This window comes from Caretta caretta, chromosome 2 (genome assembly GCF_965140235.1).
Source record: "Caretta caretta isolate rCarCar2 chromosome 2, rCarCar1.hap1, whole genome shotgun sequence".
Lineage (NCBI taxonomy): Eukaryota > Metazoa > Chordata > Testudines > Cheloniidae > Caretta > Caretta caretta.
In genome coordinates this window covers 180,557,593-180,575,767 of record NC_134207.1, presented here as the reverse complement: position 1 = coordinate 180,575,767, position 18,175 = coordinate 180,557,593, and the positions used below count along the sequence as shown (strand labels likewise).

The following is an 18,175-nucleotide window of genomic DNA, read 5'->3' as shown; positions in this document are numbered from 1 at the left end:
AGGGTCACATGGACAATCTGGTCAGTGGCTGGCTGTAAGACTGGAAAGGAAGCATGGTAATCGGAGTGGCAATATCAGCATAATGCAGAACGCTGGTGGTGGAGGATGTTTTTGTTCTGCCAGGAGACACACATTTCTGCTAGGTGGCATGGCTGAAGCTACTGATTTATTCCGTACTCTGGCTAGCCTTCAGTCCATGGAGCCTTGACTGTACGTTATACCCGATGTCTACTGGTGAAGCCCCATGAGCAGGAAAAAGGGCAAACAGTGCTTTTGACTTCTCCAATGATCCTGCTGGTATAGTGGGTGCAAAGTTTGCACCTGCTACCCAAACAGGTTTGAATCGAGTCCAAAATGTGAAATGGCCAGCACGCTTTATAAGTAATGTGTATAAAACAGTACTTAGGGTTCCTTCGGAAGTGAGTTTGGTATAAAATGGGTTTTTGGACTTGAAGCTTGCAAAAAAAGGAGGGGGAAATGATACCTGATTTCTCACTGTTATGCTCATTTTTTCACTTGGAAAGACGCAGTTCTACAAGATGTTCTTTAAGACACGGGAAACCACAGAGCCTTAGCTGCACCCGAGTTCCTACCAGTTTGATTAGAAATGCAGCTGAACTGAGAGTACTATGCGTACGATTTTTTTTCCGAAAAATCTCTAGTGTAGACAGGCCCTGGAGTAGCAGGTTCTGGGGTGGGGCCAGAAATGAGGGTTTCAGGGTGCAGCAGGGGGCTCCAGGCTGGGGCAGGGAGTTGGAGTTGTGGAGGGGGTGTTGGCTCTGGCTGGGGGTGCAGGCTTGGGTGGGGCCGAGAATGAGGGGTTTGGGGTGCAGGAGGGACCCCATTGAAGTCATTGGCATAGGGTGAGCAAGATTTAGCCCTTTGTGGACCAAGAAGAGATTTTTGTAATGGTGAGGGAATAAGGCTTTGAATAGAAAAGGGGTAAATCATATACTCCTTTCCAGGCAGTTTTCTTTAGGCGTGTGTAACTTGTCGTCCCCCATATTTTATTAACTATGTGTGTGTATATATATCTCTGCAACTGCAGAGATGTAAGCATTTGGACAGAAAAATGACCGTTCTGTTAAATACTTCTTCAGTATTTGTTTTCAAAAGATCTTTCAGTGTTTTAAACTGTGCAAATGAGATGATCAGTGGACTCCTCTTATAGGGCGAATTTGAATATGGTTACTAATTTAGGAACCAAAAAGTCTATGTAGGACAGCTAGATCAGATCAAGCAAAGCACGTAACAGTGCCTGTCCTTAATTTATTGTAGACTCCTGCATGCTGCATCACGCAACAGGCATTTTAAACCTTCTGAAAGAAAAAAAATAAGGGCAAGATTTCAGTCCTAGTATAACTGGTGCTTTGGAAATGTTTGCCATTAAATTATTCATTTTTTGTGTTTCTCTCTTACAGCATCAAGCTCTTGGCAGTGCAGGAGCTGGTCGATAGAGATGCTTTGGGAAAGGTATTTTTTTAACCTTTTATACAACAACAATAAAATGTATTCAAGCTCAAATCTTTTAATGTCAGCAGGCTTTCCAAATTTCATGTGAAATCAAATAGCATAAAACATAAACAAGTAGGACTTCTTTTCAGCTTCACAATACATCGTGACAGAGGGACAATATTTGTTCTGGACTGATTGTATTCCCTGGAGGCTTTTGTACTTTATAGCAGGATTTGAAAAGAAATCTCTCTCTAATCTGTTTGTAGGAGCATTTCCAAAGCAACTTTCCTAGTAGCTAGGTGAAGTACATGGTTTGCAAAAAGAGTGAGGAATGTCCAAAGAGGTCAGGAAGGCCCTAATTCTGTGCTGTCTCCCTTTGGAATCTGAGGGGCATGGCCAGGGGAAAAGTGGCTTTATGCAGTGGAAGGAGTACTGATGTAGAGAGAGATCCAGCAATTTGAATACTCAGAACAAGTCAACACAACATGGTGTTTAAGACAATGGCAGTTGCTGGCATCCAGTCTACACTAGTGATCCCAACAATGAAGCTGTACTGGTTGCAATGAAGGAAAATGTTTAGCATACATTTCCTATTGAGACAAGGCCAAGAATGTATCGCAAACAGGCCATTGAGATCTGAGTCAGCAGATTTAAGAAGCCATATGCACCAGAGCCAGGCTTTTCATGTAAATCATAAAAATAATGTATTTATAATCACTCTAGCTTCAGATCTTTCAAAGATACTTATCTATTCCATGGAGAACCAGACATCCTATCTGTTGTCCACTCCATTTGCAGCTGCTATAGCCTGCCCTGCATTCATTTTGTATGATCAATATTCTAGAAATACTAGGAGATATAGAATGAACATGTGTAGAGAACTACCTCAGTCCTGAACAACAAGAACAACCCTTGGTATTGTGTGCAGAGGGCCAGCACAAGTTGTGTCTGTGTCTTGTGCTTTGTTTTTGGGTGAGTTTCACAAAGGGACTTATCCACACCTCTTTAAGTCAGTGGGAGTTGTTTCATTGGCTTCAGTAGACTAAGAGCAAGATTTTTGGTTAAGGGCATCAAATATCTGATCCTTCTTTCTTTTTATACACTCACCCACCCATTATATATTTATAAAACAAACAAGCATTTGTTGTTGTTGTTTTGTTTCTGGTGGTGGATCTAATAGGGTTCCTCTTTGAGGGTCAGTGGACTTTTAATTCCACATGTATTTGGCAGACCTCTGTTTACCTTTTGGCAAAATGCCTCCTTAAACAAGGCCTTGCAAGAAAGGGTGACCTCAGTGTGGTCTGGCTGCCGGACAGACCATTGTTTGCAGCTTTGCAGGAAGCTCTTCATAAAAGCTCAACATAAGAAAAATGATGTTTCTAAATTGAGCTCTGTGACTATTTTATATCTGCTTTGATACTATGCCAGGCTTAAAGAATTAAAAAGACCAATTTATCCCCCCTGGAAAATAACAGTGTTGTATTATATACATACAGGAACATTTTGCACTCCCCATCCTTCTCTTTTTAATTTTTTTTTTTAAGCACATGGGACTAGAACAGTGATCTCTGTGCTATCTACTTAGAGTTCATCTGTGGCATATGCAACTCATGTCTTTTAAATTGCTATTTAATCTTATAGTGTTGTAGAAAGAAAACAAAATACTAAATATCTTTTACGAATCCATATACCTTAGATTTCTTTAATCTAGATTTCTTGGATGGGTTTTTTTAAACTAGCTGAGTTTTTAAGAACAAAGGTGTTTTTTCCTTTAATAAGTTTTCTGGCCTTTGTCACATCATCTTACTGTGTATTCATTAATATTATATTTTCTTTAACTTCAGTAGCCTAATTTTTCATTTCTTGATACAGAATCCTGTGTTGACGTTTAAAAGTTTCCTTAGAAGGGTGAGATATAATATACTTACGAAGGTTTTATGTGAACATCTGTGGAGGAGGAGAAGAAAGAGCTCCCCCTCAATCCTACAGAGATCTGTGTACATGCTTAAGTTTGCACACTGTGGAGTAGTCCCACTGAAGGCAAAGTCCCATGGAAGTGTGTAATGTTAAACATGTGCATAGATCTTTGCAGAATCAGGGCCTAGATATGGGAAAATAAGTGATTAGGCAATAACTATTAACAGGTTTTTGTGTCTTTTTTAAAAGTTTATCTGGATTTTGGGGAGATGCTCATGAAAGTGAGGGACTGGCAGCACTGCCTTGACTCACAGAGCTGGGGTAAGAGTTAGCAGTTTCTCAGGCTATGAACATAGCACCTCCTTGATGGTGGTAGAATGAAAACAGCCTGTGATAGCCTGATTCAGTATGTCAGTTTTTGACACACACACCTTAAACACAAGAAAAAGAGCAAGATAAAGATCTAACTGTATATTTAAATGATTTACCTTTATACTTTGATTTTTCTAAAGCAAAAGTTGGTTGTTTTGTTTTTTTAAATCTCATCTTTAACGACTTATGTTTGTTTACTTTTTGCATTTTTCCCAGCTTGGACAATAAATAGATTGGTCAGTTTTACTTTCAAGTACTCACAGACTAGAACAATGCTGCAACATATGGGGCTTCATACAGTGTAAAGAAATATTTGTTTTTTGTTAAAAAACAAACAAATCTGTTATCATTAGAATCAAATAATAATAATGGAAACATTACATTGTTCTGAGGTTTTGTAGAAGTTTAATTTTAGAAAAATCTAACCTTCTGGCCAAATTTGCCCTGAAGCCAAAAAAATCTGCCACAAGGGTCTGCCCGAATTTTAAGGATTACTTGGGAACCCGGCCAGAAGGTGAAATTGTCTGGATTTAGCTAGAGCAAATTGCTCTGTCTTGCAGTGTCCAGTTATGCCCGCTGGACGCTGCAAGCTTATATTAGTTCATCAGTTTAACAAGGAAATTGATATGTACCAGGCACGTTATCCCAAGGGGAGTCTCTGACACACTTCAAACCAAACGCACTGCTTCAGGTAGAATAAACAGATTTATTAACTACAAAGATAGATTTTAAGTGATTATAACGCAGAGCATAAAAGTTGGATTTCATCAAATGAAATAAAACAAAACGCATTCAAAGTTGACCTTAACGCTTTCAACGGCCGTACAAACTTAGATGCTTCTCACCACAGGCTGGCTGGTTGCCCTTCAGCCAGGCTTTCCCCTTTGATCAGCACTTCAGTCGCTTGGTGGGGATGTCTGTAGATGTAGGTGGAAGAGAGAGGAAGAGCATGGCAAACATATCTCCCTTTTATCATGTCCTTTCTTCCCTCTTGGCTTTGCCCTCCCCCATCAGAATCAGGTGAGCATTACCTCATCGCAGTCCCAAACTGACCAAAGGAAGGGGGGGATGACTCACTCGAGAGTCCAACAGATCCTTTGTTGTTGCCTAGGCCAGTGTCCTTTATTCCTGTGAGGCTCGGCTGGGTTTGTCCCATACATGCCCTGATGAGGTGTGAACTGTCCCTCTGCTTCTGGAGAGTTTTGCCTGGGCTTGCTTACAGCCATGAGGACACATTTTCAGCCTCATAACTATATACGTGAAATTACAACCTATAACATTACTACAACAACAATGCTCAGTACATCATTAGCCTTCTGAAGACACCCAATGTGACAAACTTTACATTGGATACCACACAATCATATTATAAGGATGAACATTGGGGTGCAAAGGGTTCCCTCGAGGAACAGAGTGTTGACACAAGTAAGTGCTACTGAATGTGGGTGAGAGTTGTAAAACAGGACTCTAGGAGGAATATGGGCCGTTGCCTGCTCCCACTGAAGTCAATAGAAGAATTCTTGTCCTTTTCAATGGAACAGGATTGGGTCATGTAAAAAGAGTGAGTCCTTAACCAAGAATTTCCCCCAGTGAGCCCGTATTACAACTCAAATCCAGACAGAGAAAGACTCTCAAGGCAAGCCCATTTGTTTTCCTTTTGGCTCCAGTCCATCAGAACACTTCAGCTCATTCTAACTTTAAGCATTTAAGTAGTCTCATTGACTTAAGTAGAATTCACATGCTTAAAGTTTAGCATGTGCTTAAGTGCTTTACTGGATCCTTAGTAAGTTGTAGCTATAAGAAGCATTTTGTCATATCATAAACCTCCAAATCTGTCCGTTTTTCCCTTACTCAGCCTCAGCTTACCTCATCTGTTACAACAGTGCGGCTTATTTGGCAGTTTAAAGTGTAGAACTCACAGTCCTTCGTTTGAAAAGCACGGCTATCTTTTGTCCTAAGCAGTGACATATAGGGAAAGCATGCGATGATTGGGTGTGGTAGAAAGGATTTAACAGCATGAATTTGTGATGGCTGCATTGCTCATGATATGCAAAGATTCTCAGAGGATTTGAACTTCGGATGCAACCCTGGAGGAGATTCGTTAGCTGGCAGAGTTGTTTAAAGGTATGTTATAAATCCAATGTATCACATAGCTCTGCAATGTATCCCATGGATATCACCAGCACATAGGCGTGGTGTGGGGGTGTGTACTATTTACCTTATCTAAATTTTAAACATTACAAAAGTAATTGTATAGAGTCCCTAATTAAAGATGAGAAACTCTTGGCCAGTTCACATTAAATAAATATAGGGAGAAAAAATATCCCCTCAAGGGAAATCTATTCCTTGTAGTTTAAGAAGAAGTCTGTTTAGGTAGTCAGAAAATAGAACTGCACAGCCAGCCAGGTGACATTCCAGCTCAGCTCCTGTTTTTATGTTCAAACCCACGAGTGTTTTGCTATGCACAGCAAATATGCCAAAATTATTGTGCTCTGCTCATTGGTGCTTTGAAGCCAACAGAACATGCAGGAAGAAATCTCTTTCTAGGAACTTTTCTATATATAAAGCAAACAAACTTAACACACACGTTCTCATGATGGTGAAAAGACTAACCTACCCCTCCAAAAACAAAGATGCCACTGGTAAAAAAAAAATAAAAAAACATCTGGGCCAGATCCTCAGTTGGTATAAATTAGCTCAGCTCTGCACACCAGCTGACACTCTGGCCCTCTGTGTGTTAACAATGAAATGCTGGTGTACTCTGTGTGTTAAAGATGGTTCAGAACTCCATTTTCCCAGTAAGACATGTTTTGCCACACCCACTGCAATGCACATCCACTTTATGCGGTTGACTGGAATATTCAAATCCTGCAGCAGACACAGTTATGTGGATTGTATGGTAGTTCCAAGGCCATACAGAAGCCCTTGCATAGTTTTTTAATTTATTTTCCCCCAATAAGAACATAATTTAGGGCGTGTGTATGTTATGGGACTGATCTAAAGCCAACTGAAGTCAATAGAACTCCCATTAATTTCAGTGGACTTCGGATCAGGATATAAATTAGATGACATTGGCATGTGGTTGTCGTCATCGCTGGTAATTGCGATGTGTTCTGTTTTTTAAAAAAAATCTTAAACAGCCTCTCTGGAGTCCAGTATATCAATTTTGATCCTTTTATTTTGGTAAAATCATAAGATTATTACCAGTTCCTTATTCCTGATATTTTGCCAAATATTTTCCCAGTTGGGTCTGAGATGTTAATGATGTTGTAGGCCTTGATCCCATTTTTATTGAGATCCTGTACTGCAGAATACTATACTTATTGTAGGCCATTCCTTCCCTATTTATGTATTACTATGCTTGCCTATCTGCTGATACACTGGATTGTGTGATAAAGGACTCTGATATTTACACTGCAGATATGTCAGGGTTGCCAGTTTCTTGTCAACTATTAAGAGTTTTACTTCTTAAGATAGTATTTTTCGTTCAGTAGTCTTTTGAAAGTGTTAGGGTCAACTGGAATGTATGGATGAGTTAGAAATGAATTGTCTGGCCTGGAATGAGTGATGTTCTTGAGGGGCTGACCCAGGCTGGGGTGAGAACTGGGTTAATGTACAGTGAAGTTCTTACTAGACTTAATATCCAAAGGACTTGATAGCTGGGTTAAGTAGGTATGTGTCTGTTGTTTTCTAAATGTCAGCATCCTTTTTACTCTGACATTTTGTGCCGGCATGTGCATGGAAGGCGAAATGATAGAGATATTAATCTGGTAGGTCTCTTCCCTCCCCGCTCGCCCCTCCAAATCATATGAATGTGATAGGGCCATTTCCATTCCCATAAAAAGAACATAATTATCTTGTTTTAAAACATGTAGCATTTATCTGCATTGATGACAATCCCAAAATGCAAGTAATTCATAGGATATATGTTCATTTTTACCTATTTTCACCCTACTCAGCAGTAGGAAGAGTATTTTGGGTCACCTTTGTGGACCTCTGTTTGTATTGTAACGTGAAACAGTAGATGTTGGGATCGATATTTTGGACCTGCCCGGTAGGTGTGACCATTCCTGTTGATGCAGAAACCTGATATAGAACCACAGAGGCATCAGTGAAATACAGTGGGTGTGGTGTTGAACAGGCTGGTTTATTTACTATAAGACAAATGTCAACTGCATAGCAACTGATATTAAATTCTGTTTACTTGATAGAGATGCCTTTAAGTATTGAGTGCTGCATTATTAGCATTGCTGGGTGTTCCAGGGAAGAGATCCAAAGGATGGGAGAAAAGAGGCAACTCTGTTGCATTCCCCTTTCTAGCTGTACAATTATTATTGCAGTTTGGAGGGGATTTCAGGCACTTCTAACATTTTTAAAATGCTGAGTTGTGAAGTGCTGTCGCTGCTGTTTCTGTGGTCTGCAAAGTGTCTTGATAGGCAGAGATGTTTAACAAAAAACTATTTTCAGTGTTCTTGATTCAATACAGTATTTTGTGCTGACATTATCTGCACTTACTTTGACAACCTCTGTTGAGTTATTAGAATGTCAGCTGGGGCGGGGGGGGGCTAGTCTACTTTTGAGTAGATTGAGACAGATCATGATTAAACACATTGTAATCACTGTGCTTTCTAAATCGCTTTCAGAGTAAAGCAGATTTGTGTGTGTGTGTGAATGGACTGTTAAGCAGAAAAGAGTTGTTCAGTGTTTGAAATACAGCTCATGTTTCCTATTTGCATGTTGAAATACAGGCATGTCAGTTCTTGTGTACATGAATACTCCTGTAACCCTTCTGCCAGGCCGAGTTGATAGCAGCAAGGGCCGGATTCAGTACATAGGGGTTCCCTCTCAACAACGCAATGCAAAACCAGCTTGAGCCCCCACCCAGTGACCTGGGAAAATCTTACACACACCCCTGGGTGCCTAAAAGAGGCAATACTTCCCCTCTCACAAGCACAGAGTCTTGGTGTAGCAGAAAATCTTTAATAACATGAGGTAAACAACATCAGCATTACATTCGGAAAACACCACAACTAGGGTTCATAAACCAAACCATGAGCAAAGACTCACCCCAGCAAATTGGGCCATGTCCTTTCTCTTTGGTTCTTGAGTCCAGCAACCCAAAAATCACCCAAAGTCCCAAAAGTCCAATAACCCAAAAGTTTCTGTCCCTGGTCAGTGCAGGCCCAGAGTTCAAAAGTTTATCTGCAGGGTTTTACCTCCCAGCCTGGGTGGAAATGGGGGCATGTTAAGGGGTACCTTACGTGGTCCAAGGCCGACTGCCCTGCCTCTCCATGGGGTTCTGCTGCAGCCTTCACCACAAGCTGCTCTGCTCCACCAGCCATCCTGTGAACTGCTCTGCAATATAGCTTCAGGCCCCCCCACTACTTAACACAGCACTCAGTGATTTCAGCTCTTAGTAATTTTAGCTCTTTAGTGATTTCAGCTTGTAGTAGGGAAGCCTCAGTGCTGATGTATTATTGGCCAAAAGTGAATTCAGCTCAGCAGCCTGTAATTTAGAGTCCTAATGTACTCAAAATTAGCTCTGATATTCTATAGCAGAGAGAGGAGGAGGAGGTGCAATTGGTGTTTCAGGCCCACACCACTTGGTACAAGTACCTATCCCCCAGCCTGTCTCAATTCACTGGGTTTTGGAACCCATGTCCCTTGTCTAGCGAGTGCTGCTTAGTTGATGGTGAGTTCCTCCGTCATAAAACAGTTCCACTGTCCTTGATAGCATAATCAGGGTAACAACACTTTATTCTTCCTCCCCCAATAATAGAGAAACTGGGGATACCGCAGCAGCCAAAGTGACCATTTGGACTGCTGTGGGCTCATGCTAGGCGGGGTGGGTGTGACTATGCAAACAAGATCAGCCCCTGAAGGTCTTTTCCACAACTTGCCACAATTCACCACCAGGTGTCAGGGTAGAGCTCATCCTGACTCTGCTTACACTCCAATGTGTAGGAGTCTGTGTATGCGTGTTTATGTGCTGTGTGCTTATATATGTTGGGACAAACAGAACCTGGTATAATCTATCTACTGCCCTCATCATGATAGTATCTGGCTACCTCACAATTATTAATGAATTTATCCTTACAGCATCCCATAGGGTAGGGAAGAATTATTATCCTAATTTTATAGATGAGGAATGGAGATGCACAGAGATTAAATGACTTGCAAAAGGTCACCCTAGAAGTCTGGCTGGGTCAGGAATTGAATCCAGGTCTCCTGAGTCCAGTCCAGTGTTTTAAAAACAATTTTTTCCCTCATGGACGTAAGCTTTATTGACTCCAGCAGGAGGCGCCCCTGCTTAGACTAGGACTGAATTTAGGCCAGTACAGCATCTTCCTGTGCATATTTTTATGAACTGTTAATGGGAGTCCTGACTAATAAGGGCCACAGGACTGATGCGTTTGTCCCCCAACTCTATAACTGATAAATAATAGTATTTCAATTAACACAAATCAAGGGATGAGCCCCGGGTTAGTTAAGAAGTTGTAAATATTGACTGTGCTCAAAACTTTTTTTATTTTTTATTTTTTGTTAATCTGTTTTAACATCTGAGTATTTGTGCTTTCTATAGTGATACAGGGAGGCAGCATGCTCTAGTGGTTTGAAAACAGGAGGAGGTGCTAAAAGACTTGGGAGCTTAATTCTGACTCTGACTCTGACTTACAATGTAACCTTTAACAGATCATTTTACCTCTCTGGCTGCTTCCCATTCTGTAATGTAGGGAGAATAATATTTAATGAGCCTATTTCACCAGAGGCATAATCACTTAGTGTTGCTGAAATGCTTTTAGATCATTAGCTGGAGGGCACTATATAATTGAGATGTATTATTTATTTATACTAGCACATTAATACCCATTGCCCTTTATACCACAGTTAAAAAGTATTGAAGAAATGTTTGCTAGATAAAGTGTGCTGCTATTTTGTGTCGAGGACCTGATTTTTTTCTCCCACAGGAGTCAAGCTGACCTCGGAGAGTGTATTTCCCACACATCAAGAGGAGAATCGATCTTTTAGAATACTACTAAAATTTAGCAAAAATTCTTACACATATATAACTTTAAAAACTTTAAGTAACAATTCCAGATGAGGACTGTGTAACAGTGTCCTTTAAAAGACCCAAAGCCTCTACGCACATATTAAATTTATACTTGAATCATTTTCTTTCATGGAGTAAAATGCTATTCAGTGTGAGTAAAGAAATCATAATCTGACCTTTAAGTATCTTTCACATCTTACTTTCTCATTGTCAGTTTAGGCCTGGGGACAAGAACATAAGAAATTATGATCTACATTATCAAAATGGCCTGTGACAAGGTTGCAGACAATTTCCTGAGTTTCATACATAAATACTTCTTATATAAGTAAAATGCAACAGCTGTGAGCCAGTGCAGAAGAGAAGTGTAAATCCAAAGTGCTGGAGAGTGGTGAAGGCATTTCTGAATGGTGCCATACTTCGGCGGTCTTGCCAGCCTTTGCACTGAGAGAGAGTTTGCTTTGGATAAAACTTGTTGCCAGAGCAGAAAACAGTTCTGTTTGCCAGAGGCAATTGTCAAAGGCTCACCCTGCCCAAATTCAACTTATGTATAGGTTTGTTTTGTCCTTCCTGAAGGAGAAGGAACGGGCAAGGAGAGAATAGGCAGCTCCTCAGTATAACCCCTACATGTGTTGTTTTTCCCTCTCATCCTCTCCCCAGAGGGTGAAGCATGTGCAGTGGATTAAGTAATTCGGTAGAGTGGAGTGTTTTGATTGTGTGGGTGGATTTAGTTCTGGGGAGGGCAAACTACGGCCTGCATGCTGGATACGGCCTATCTGGCCTGCGGGATTGCCAGCCCCATGGCACAGCGGAGCTAAGGCAGGCTCCCTGTCTGCCCTGGCCCTGCGCCGCTCCCAGAAGCGGCTGTCATCACATCCCTGTGGTCCCTGGGAAAGGGGGGTGCAGAGGGCTCCGTGTGCTGCCCTCAACTGCAAGCACTGTCCCCCGTCTGACCCAGTATGGCCACTCTTATGTTCTTGGTAATTTGACCAGGGCACAGATTCACAGCAGCCTTACTCTTGCATTCAGAATTGGCACCTTTGCAGGCCCATAGTTCCGTGAATCATTGGTCCAGTACTCATACGGAAGCGAGAATGCTTGCTTTTGAATCACCAGCACCACTTCAGAAAGCTGACCAGGATCACAGCGCAACCTCTCACTCTTCTCTCCTTCCTCCACCATTTCTCCCACTGCCATATCTTTTCCCTTCCCTCTCCAGCACTCTTCATGGTGCAGGGTGATTTAAAGCTACCTGGGAACCGTAGGGGGCCTGCTTCTATCAGGAGACTTTATGGGGCCTGGCTAGCCCAGAGTTCAGAGCTGCTGCTCCTGGCAGAGGTCCTTATGCTGCCTCATGTTTTTCAGGGCTTCTCAGTGGGAGTGGTTATCTCTTTCACCCCCACTGAGAACAGCTGATATGTAGTTAGCAACAGGGGGAAGCAATGCTGTGCATCTTGTGTAGGCATCTCTGTGCTCCATTGCAGAGAAGTAGGCAGATAAGCTGGTATGGGCAGTTCAGATAAAGTGACTGACAGTCCCCTAACATTCTATTATAATTGCTTCCTTTAAAAAGCTGTTGCAAATTTCCCTTCTCCCGCAGCACAGATGGGATGGTCCAAGAGGCACTGTGCGTATGGGTGCTCCCCATCGGGTGGTGCATCTCCATGCCACACCTTTCTCTGGTGTTTGTGCTAAATGCATGACCAAGCCTATTGTGACTGTAGTCTGGATTTGAGCCAAGCATGCCACAGGTAAAATAAGCCCACAAAATTCCAGGTCAAGGAAGAACAAGAAACAGTGGACACACACTTGCTGCTGACCATATAGTTTTTCTTCAGAGGTGGTAGAAATAGTATATGGAGCCCTTATTCTGTCCTTTTTGGCTGACCTTATTGGACAAGATAGTGGGAAAAGAGGCGAAGGCCAACAGCTCTATGCCTAGTTTTAGATTGTTGTTTAGTCATTTTTTTTTTAATTTACATAGCAGCAGGAGCCCCATAATATCAAGCTAAATCAGCATTTAGCTGTCTAAATGGATTAGTAATGTATTCACTCTGTATGGGGAGCCAGTGACCATTAGGACTGTTCAAACAGTATTTTGTGCAATTAAAGTACAGAAGGTCGGTTCTTTAAATGTAATCAGTGTGGGGGAAGGCAACAGAGGGAGAAGACAAATAACCCTGCCCTTTTCTTTTCCTCCTCATAAAAATATACTAGCAACTGTCTTCTGTGCCAGCAAAGAATCATTGTCAAATCAGGACTCTCTGCCTGAGGATTAAAGATGTGAAAAATATATATAATCAGAAAGGAGGGGATAATAATATTAAATTTGCGAGGAAACTGGTTTTCTTCATGTGTAGTGAAGTCTTTTGAAGGTAGTAGATTAGAATATATTCTCCTGATAATAAGCACCCCAAAAGAAATAATGAAATGTGATGAAATCTGTTTCCATGACATTATGAAGTATAACACAATGTATTGTAAAATGAGAAATCTATGGAGGAATGCAGAAAAGGGTAAACATTTGTGATGTGGGAGAAAACTGTTGATTTGTATATTTTTCCTTTTTAGAGCAACTTTCCTGAAATTTGCTAAAATCAGATCAAAATGGTTTTCCTCTTCCCTTTAAGCTTTTTTCTTCTGTCTTGGTTACTGTAACATTTTATGTGGCAGTATAAATTTATCCCAGCCCTAGAAACAATTTTAAAAAATCCTTCTTTTCTTTTTACAGCTCCTTTTTCCTTTCTGCTTGCTCAGTGCAGTGCTCATGGCAGTGGGAAGGTAAATAGATTCAGGGGAGACCAGATCATGGCAAATTGGTATAGCTTTATTATTTTTCCCCTCACCATTGAACTGGAAACTAGTTCTTTTTTCATCTTGTACTTCAGACGGAATTACTCCATTTGGCTTGCAAATTAGGGGCCAGATTCTGATAATCTGATTGACCTTGAGTAGTCCTATTGATTCCTCAATGATTAAAGTACTGCTGGACGTGAGTAAGAGTATCAGAATCTAGCATTAAGGTCTTGATTCCGCTCCATTGAAGTCAAGGGGAGTTTTGCAATTCATTTCAGTGGCAGCAAGAACAAGCTATAAGTGCACACGCTTGAGAGGTTGAGTGTCTTCCACTCCCATTGACTTCAGTTGCTCATTACATTGTAGAAACAAGCCTCAAAGGAATATCCCTGAACTTTAAGTTCCCTTTAACATCTATTGCATACTACATGGTTTCATTGTGCAGTTTCAGAATAACAATGGGAAATGGAGTGTATATATACCTTTGCTAAACATACAGTAGTTTGCTTTGTAGCAGTTTTGAATTTCTTCTTTATATTTGAAGCTATGTCCAGGTTGGCACATTTGTAATAAGTTTTCTGAATATTCTGCTGTGTTTTTTTTGCTCTAACAATATTGCTAATAGGATCCCCCAAGCATTCATGTATTCTCTGGAAGAATGTGCACAAAGAAATACAAAGAGAGATATTGTACTGTAGTTTCTCTGAAGGCTAAAATGGTAGCAGATTAAAACTTTTCCTCCCTCTCCAGAAACTACAAACTATTTAATTTTGAGGTCATCGTGTTCTTGCTACAGCCAACTAAATGAGTGGACCGTTTATAACTATATGGAAAAGGTGACTGAGTTCAAGGATTCATTTCTTTATAAGAACTCTGTGATTAAAAGATCGCATTATGATCAAGAGGACTTTCCTTTTTTTCTGCTGTAACTAGATATTTAAGTAATCTTGTTATTTATGATTATACTGATTCTTTTATGCATAAATTAGATCAAAACATTGATTTATTTGAAAGTACTTCAAAAATGACTTGCAATATTTAGTAACTAACCTTCAGAGCCTCTATGAGCAAACAAAACTGTCTGCATTTATTGGAAACATGAAATTATGAACAGTGAAGTCATTTTTATCATGAGTTTTATTAGGTGGTTTTTCTTATAGTTCCAGCTTCTGGAGTCATGTAATTACATAGGTATGTCAGCTTTTATTTAAAAAAAAGAAAGAAAAGAAAAGTAAGCTTCTAGCCCTCATGGTTGTGGAAGAAAGCATGAAAATGTGAGCCCTAAAGGCCCTCAAAGCAGAAGGCAGCACATAAAACAACACATTTTTCTCATGATTTGGAGGGGAACAGGGGAGTGATTCATGTTTTTTGAATGCTTGGGGTTGGCAATACTATAAATAAGAGCATATGAATATGTACGAGAACCATGCCTTTCCTTTTCTCCCACACCTCCTATTAAAACTCCAGAATTCTCTGTGATTTTCTGTTGGGGAGAGGAAGATTTCACTGCAGCTCCCCTACAACCGTGGTAGATGGGTGACTTCACTCTGGCAGTAATCTTGCATTGTTGTCCTTTTGTAGCTGCTTACGGCCCAACCCTTGAATTCTAAAGGAATTTGTTCAGACCTCTTTCCTCATAGAATCATAGAATATCAGGGTTGGAAGGGACCTCAGGAGGTCATCTAGTCCAACCCCCTGCTCAAAGCAGGACCAATCACCAATTTTTGCCCCAGATCCCTAAATGGCCCCCTCAAGGATTGAACTCACAACCCTGGGTTTAGCAGGCCAATGCTCAAACCACTGAGCTATCCCTCCCCCCCAATATGCTTCTCATATTGGACCTGATCCTGCGTAATTTAAATCAATGGGAGCTTCACCATGGACTTCAGTGGGTGTAGCATCAAACTAATTTCGAGCAAAATTCTTATATTCTTCCTGTGTATATATATGTGGCTCTCCCGTCAGGGAGCAGAACAGTGGTGTAGATCTCCAGCATGCACACAGGAGAGGAGAATTTTGCACCAAATCACAAACTGGTTGAGAAATACTATTCAGTCCATTTTCACCACAGATAGTTGATAGTTCTGTAGTTCCTTTGGCACTGGCACATAATGCTTACAGGGCATGATTGTTATTATGTTTTCTCTTCATTGCTGCATATCACTGCCCTGCACCAAAGACATTGCGCTTCTCTGTCTTTTTTTTGAAGATCTATAAGAAGATCTTCTTTACATAAATAATAATTTTGTTTAGAATGAAGCTAGGAAAACACAAATGAAAGGTCTGAACCGCTATCCCAAGACTCCCGTGTTTAAAGGATGGACACCAGACTATTTTTGTAGACTATAATCTCTTTTTAATCAAATCTTCAAAGATAAAATGTGTAACTTCCTGTCAGATATTACAAAGGAGGCTTCTGTGGAGTAATTGTGGTGAGTTTTTGCTCTGTGTTCCCATATCAATTAAAACTCACTATTCAGTTTTCCAAAACATCAACTGAAGGAAGAAAAGCAAATAATTTGGGATTTAAAAACCCCCAGATCTTTACAAAAGTTGATCAGGGTCAAGAACGTTCAGTTCATAAGTGGAAATAGGCTACTGTACAGTAAATAAGGATTGTACAGTAAAATAACAAAGGTGTACTATATGTTGCTTCAGCAGTGAACACAGTGATTTTAGAATTCATGCAAGCACCCTAAATGAGTATTGCAGCAGCTGCAAGAGTGCTTCACATTCTGATCTGGTTCATTTTAACCAGTGCTCAGCACCTAGAAACTCTCCGGAACAACACTGCGATCCACAGAGCCTGAGTTAGTTCCTTAGACTCCAAATACAACGAATGGGGAGAGAGAGATGCCTAAGAATGTGATCCACAAAAGCCGGCACACTAGATGGGGAGCTGCCTAAGCTAGCCAGTGGGAGATGCCAACGAGAAGGTTGTGTCTTAAGCCACACCCTTCTCACAGAGATAATCGCCTCTCTCTGTTAGCGATGGGAACCCCGCACCTGGAGTCCAGTGGCTGAGGTGCATAGGTCATTTTTTGTGAGAATGAGGTAGGCATCTGCCTCACACCACACCAAATGGCCAGAGGAGGAGGCAGTGATGACCATATAACATTTAACCTAGAGGTTAGAGCACTCACTTGGGATGGGAAAGAGCCATGTTCGATTTTTCCCTCCTCTGGCCGGCAGGGAGAAAGGATTTGAACAGCGGTTTCTTATCTCTCAGGAGAGAACTCAAGCCACCAAACTATGGGATGTTCTGCTGAGGGCTCCCTCCATCTCTGCTGTTGAAGCTGTTCCACCCTGGGTAGATGATGAGAGTCATTGGGTCAGAGAGAAAGAGAGTAAGACTGACACTGCAGCCCAGTGGTGAAGGCACCCACCTGGAAGATGGGAGTCTCAGGGTCCAGTCCCCCAACTCCAGTGATTCTTTCATTATTTATCCACAGTAGAGCAGCTTCAGCAGGGAGAGACTGAGGGAGCCCCATGTAAGAATATCTCATAGTTCAGTGTTTGGGGCACTCTCCTGAGAGGTGGGAGACCCCTATTCTAATCCTTGCTCCCCACTAGGAAGAGTGCGGAATTGAACCTGGGTCTCCCACATCCCAGGTGAGCACTCTAGCCACTGGACTAAAAGTTTTAAGGTGGGTGCCATCACCTCCTCCTCCTGCCAGGTTTTGAATGAGACCCAATCTGGTAGGCTGCCTCTGAGCTCACCTACTGGGTGGGCCCTGCGGGCAAGAAAGGCAGCCAAATACCTATTTTCCCCTGGTTCATGGATCACCTTGGGGCTTAGGCAGGAGATATGCTTCTGGACACCTAGGGGCAGGTAGCAGTACACATGCCCAGAAGCAAAAACTTAGGCACCTGGAGAACTGTTACTGTAAATATCTAGGTCCCAAGTGAGTTTAGGGACCTACAGGGTTAGGCAACATCTAAATGGGAATTGTGTGACTCATAGTGCGTCTAGGTCTGGGGGTGAGGCGCTTATGTACCTTTGTGGAGCTGCGCCTCGGGGCCTAATTTTAGGCCCTGGCTTCCACTTCTCCCCAAACACATGCATGCTCACTTGAACAATTCAAATAGCTGTGTACATGCTAATATTACAATTTGCATCCAAGACAAGTGGGTTTTGCAGATGCAAATTCTTAACACTTCTGTGGTCACAGTTGTTATAGTTGTTAAAGTGCGCTCGCAGGTATTCACAGGTTCAAAGTGAGGATGGGTATGTGGAGTGGGTGAAGTCTGGAAATTCACAAGACAAGACTGGTTAGAGGCCCAGCTGAATGTCTAGTGCGGAACTGCTCTGTCTCAGTTCCACAGTCTGTGAAAGGGTTCTTTGGTGCATGAATTAGTTAATGTTTATGAAGTACTTTGAAGATGACAAGAACTATTTGAGGGCTAAGTATTATTAGTTATTTAGTATTAGGAGAAATAAATAAAGAAGCAGACATAAGAAGCCTATCCAAAGCTACAGACCCAATTCAAACTAAAGAGCAGAGAATAGGAGGATCAAACTGACATGGCAAAGCAGGTAGAAAGGCAAAATGAGGCAGAGTCAAAGTTCACATAAGGTTTTGTTTT

The 18,175-nt window shown here is 41.4% G+C and overlaps 1 protein-coding gene across 1 annotated transcript in view; it reads left to right on the top strand.

Moving 5' to 3' along the window:
• Window positions 1-18,175, top strand: part of EEPD1 (endonuclease/exonuclease/phosphatase family domain containing 1) — an 85,334-nt gene that overhangs the window by 46,978 nt on the left and 20,181 nt on the right. Inside the window, exon 2 of the mRNA XM_048839213.2 lies at window positions 1,422-1,473. Within this exon, the coding sequence (XP_048695170.1) occupies window positions 1,422-1,473 (52 nt within the window). The remainder of the gene's footprint in view (window positions 1-1,421; window positions 1,474-18,175) is intronic.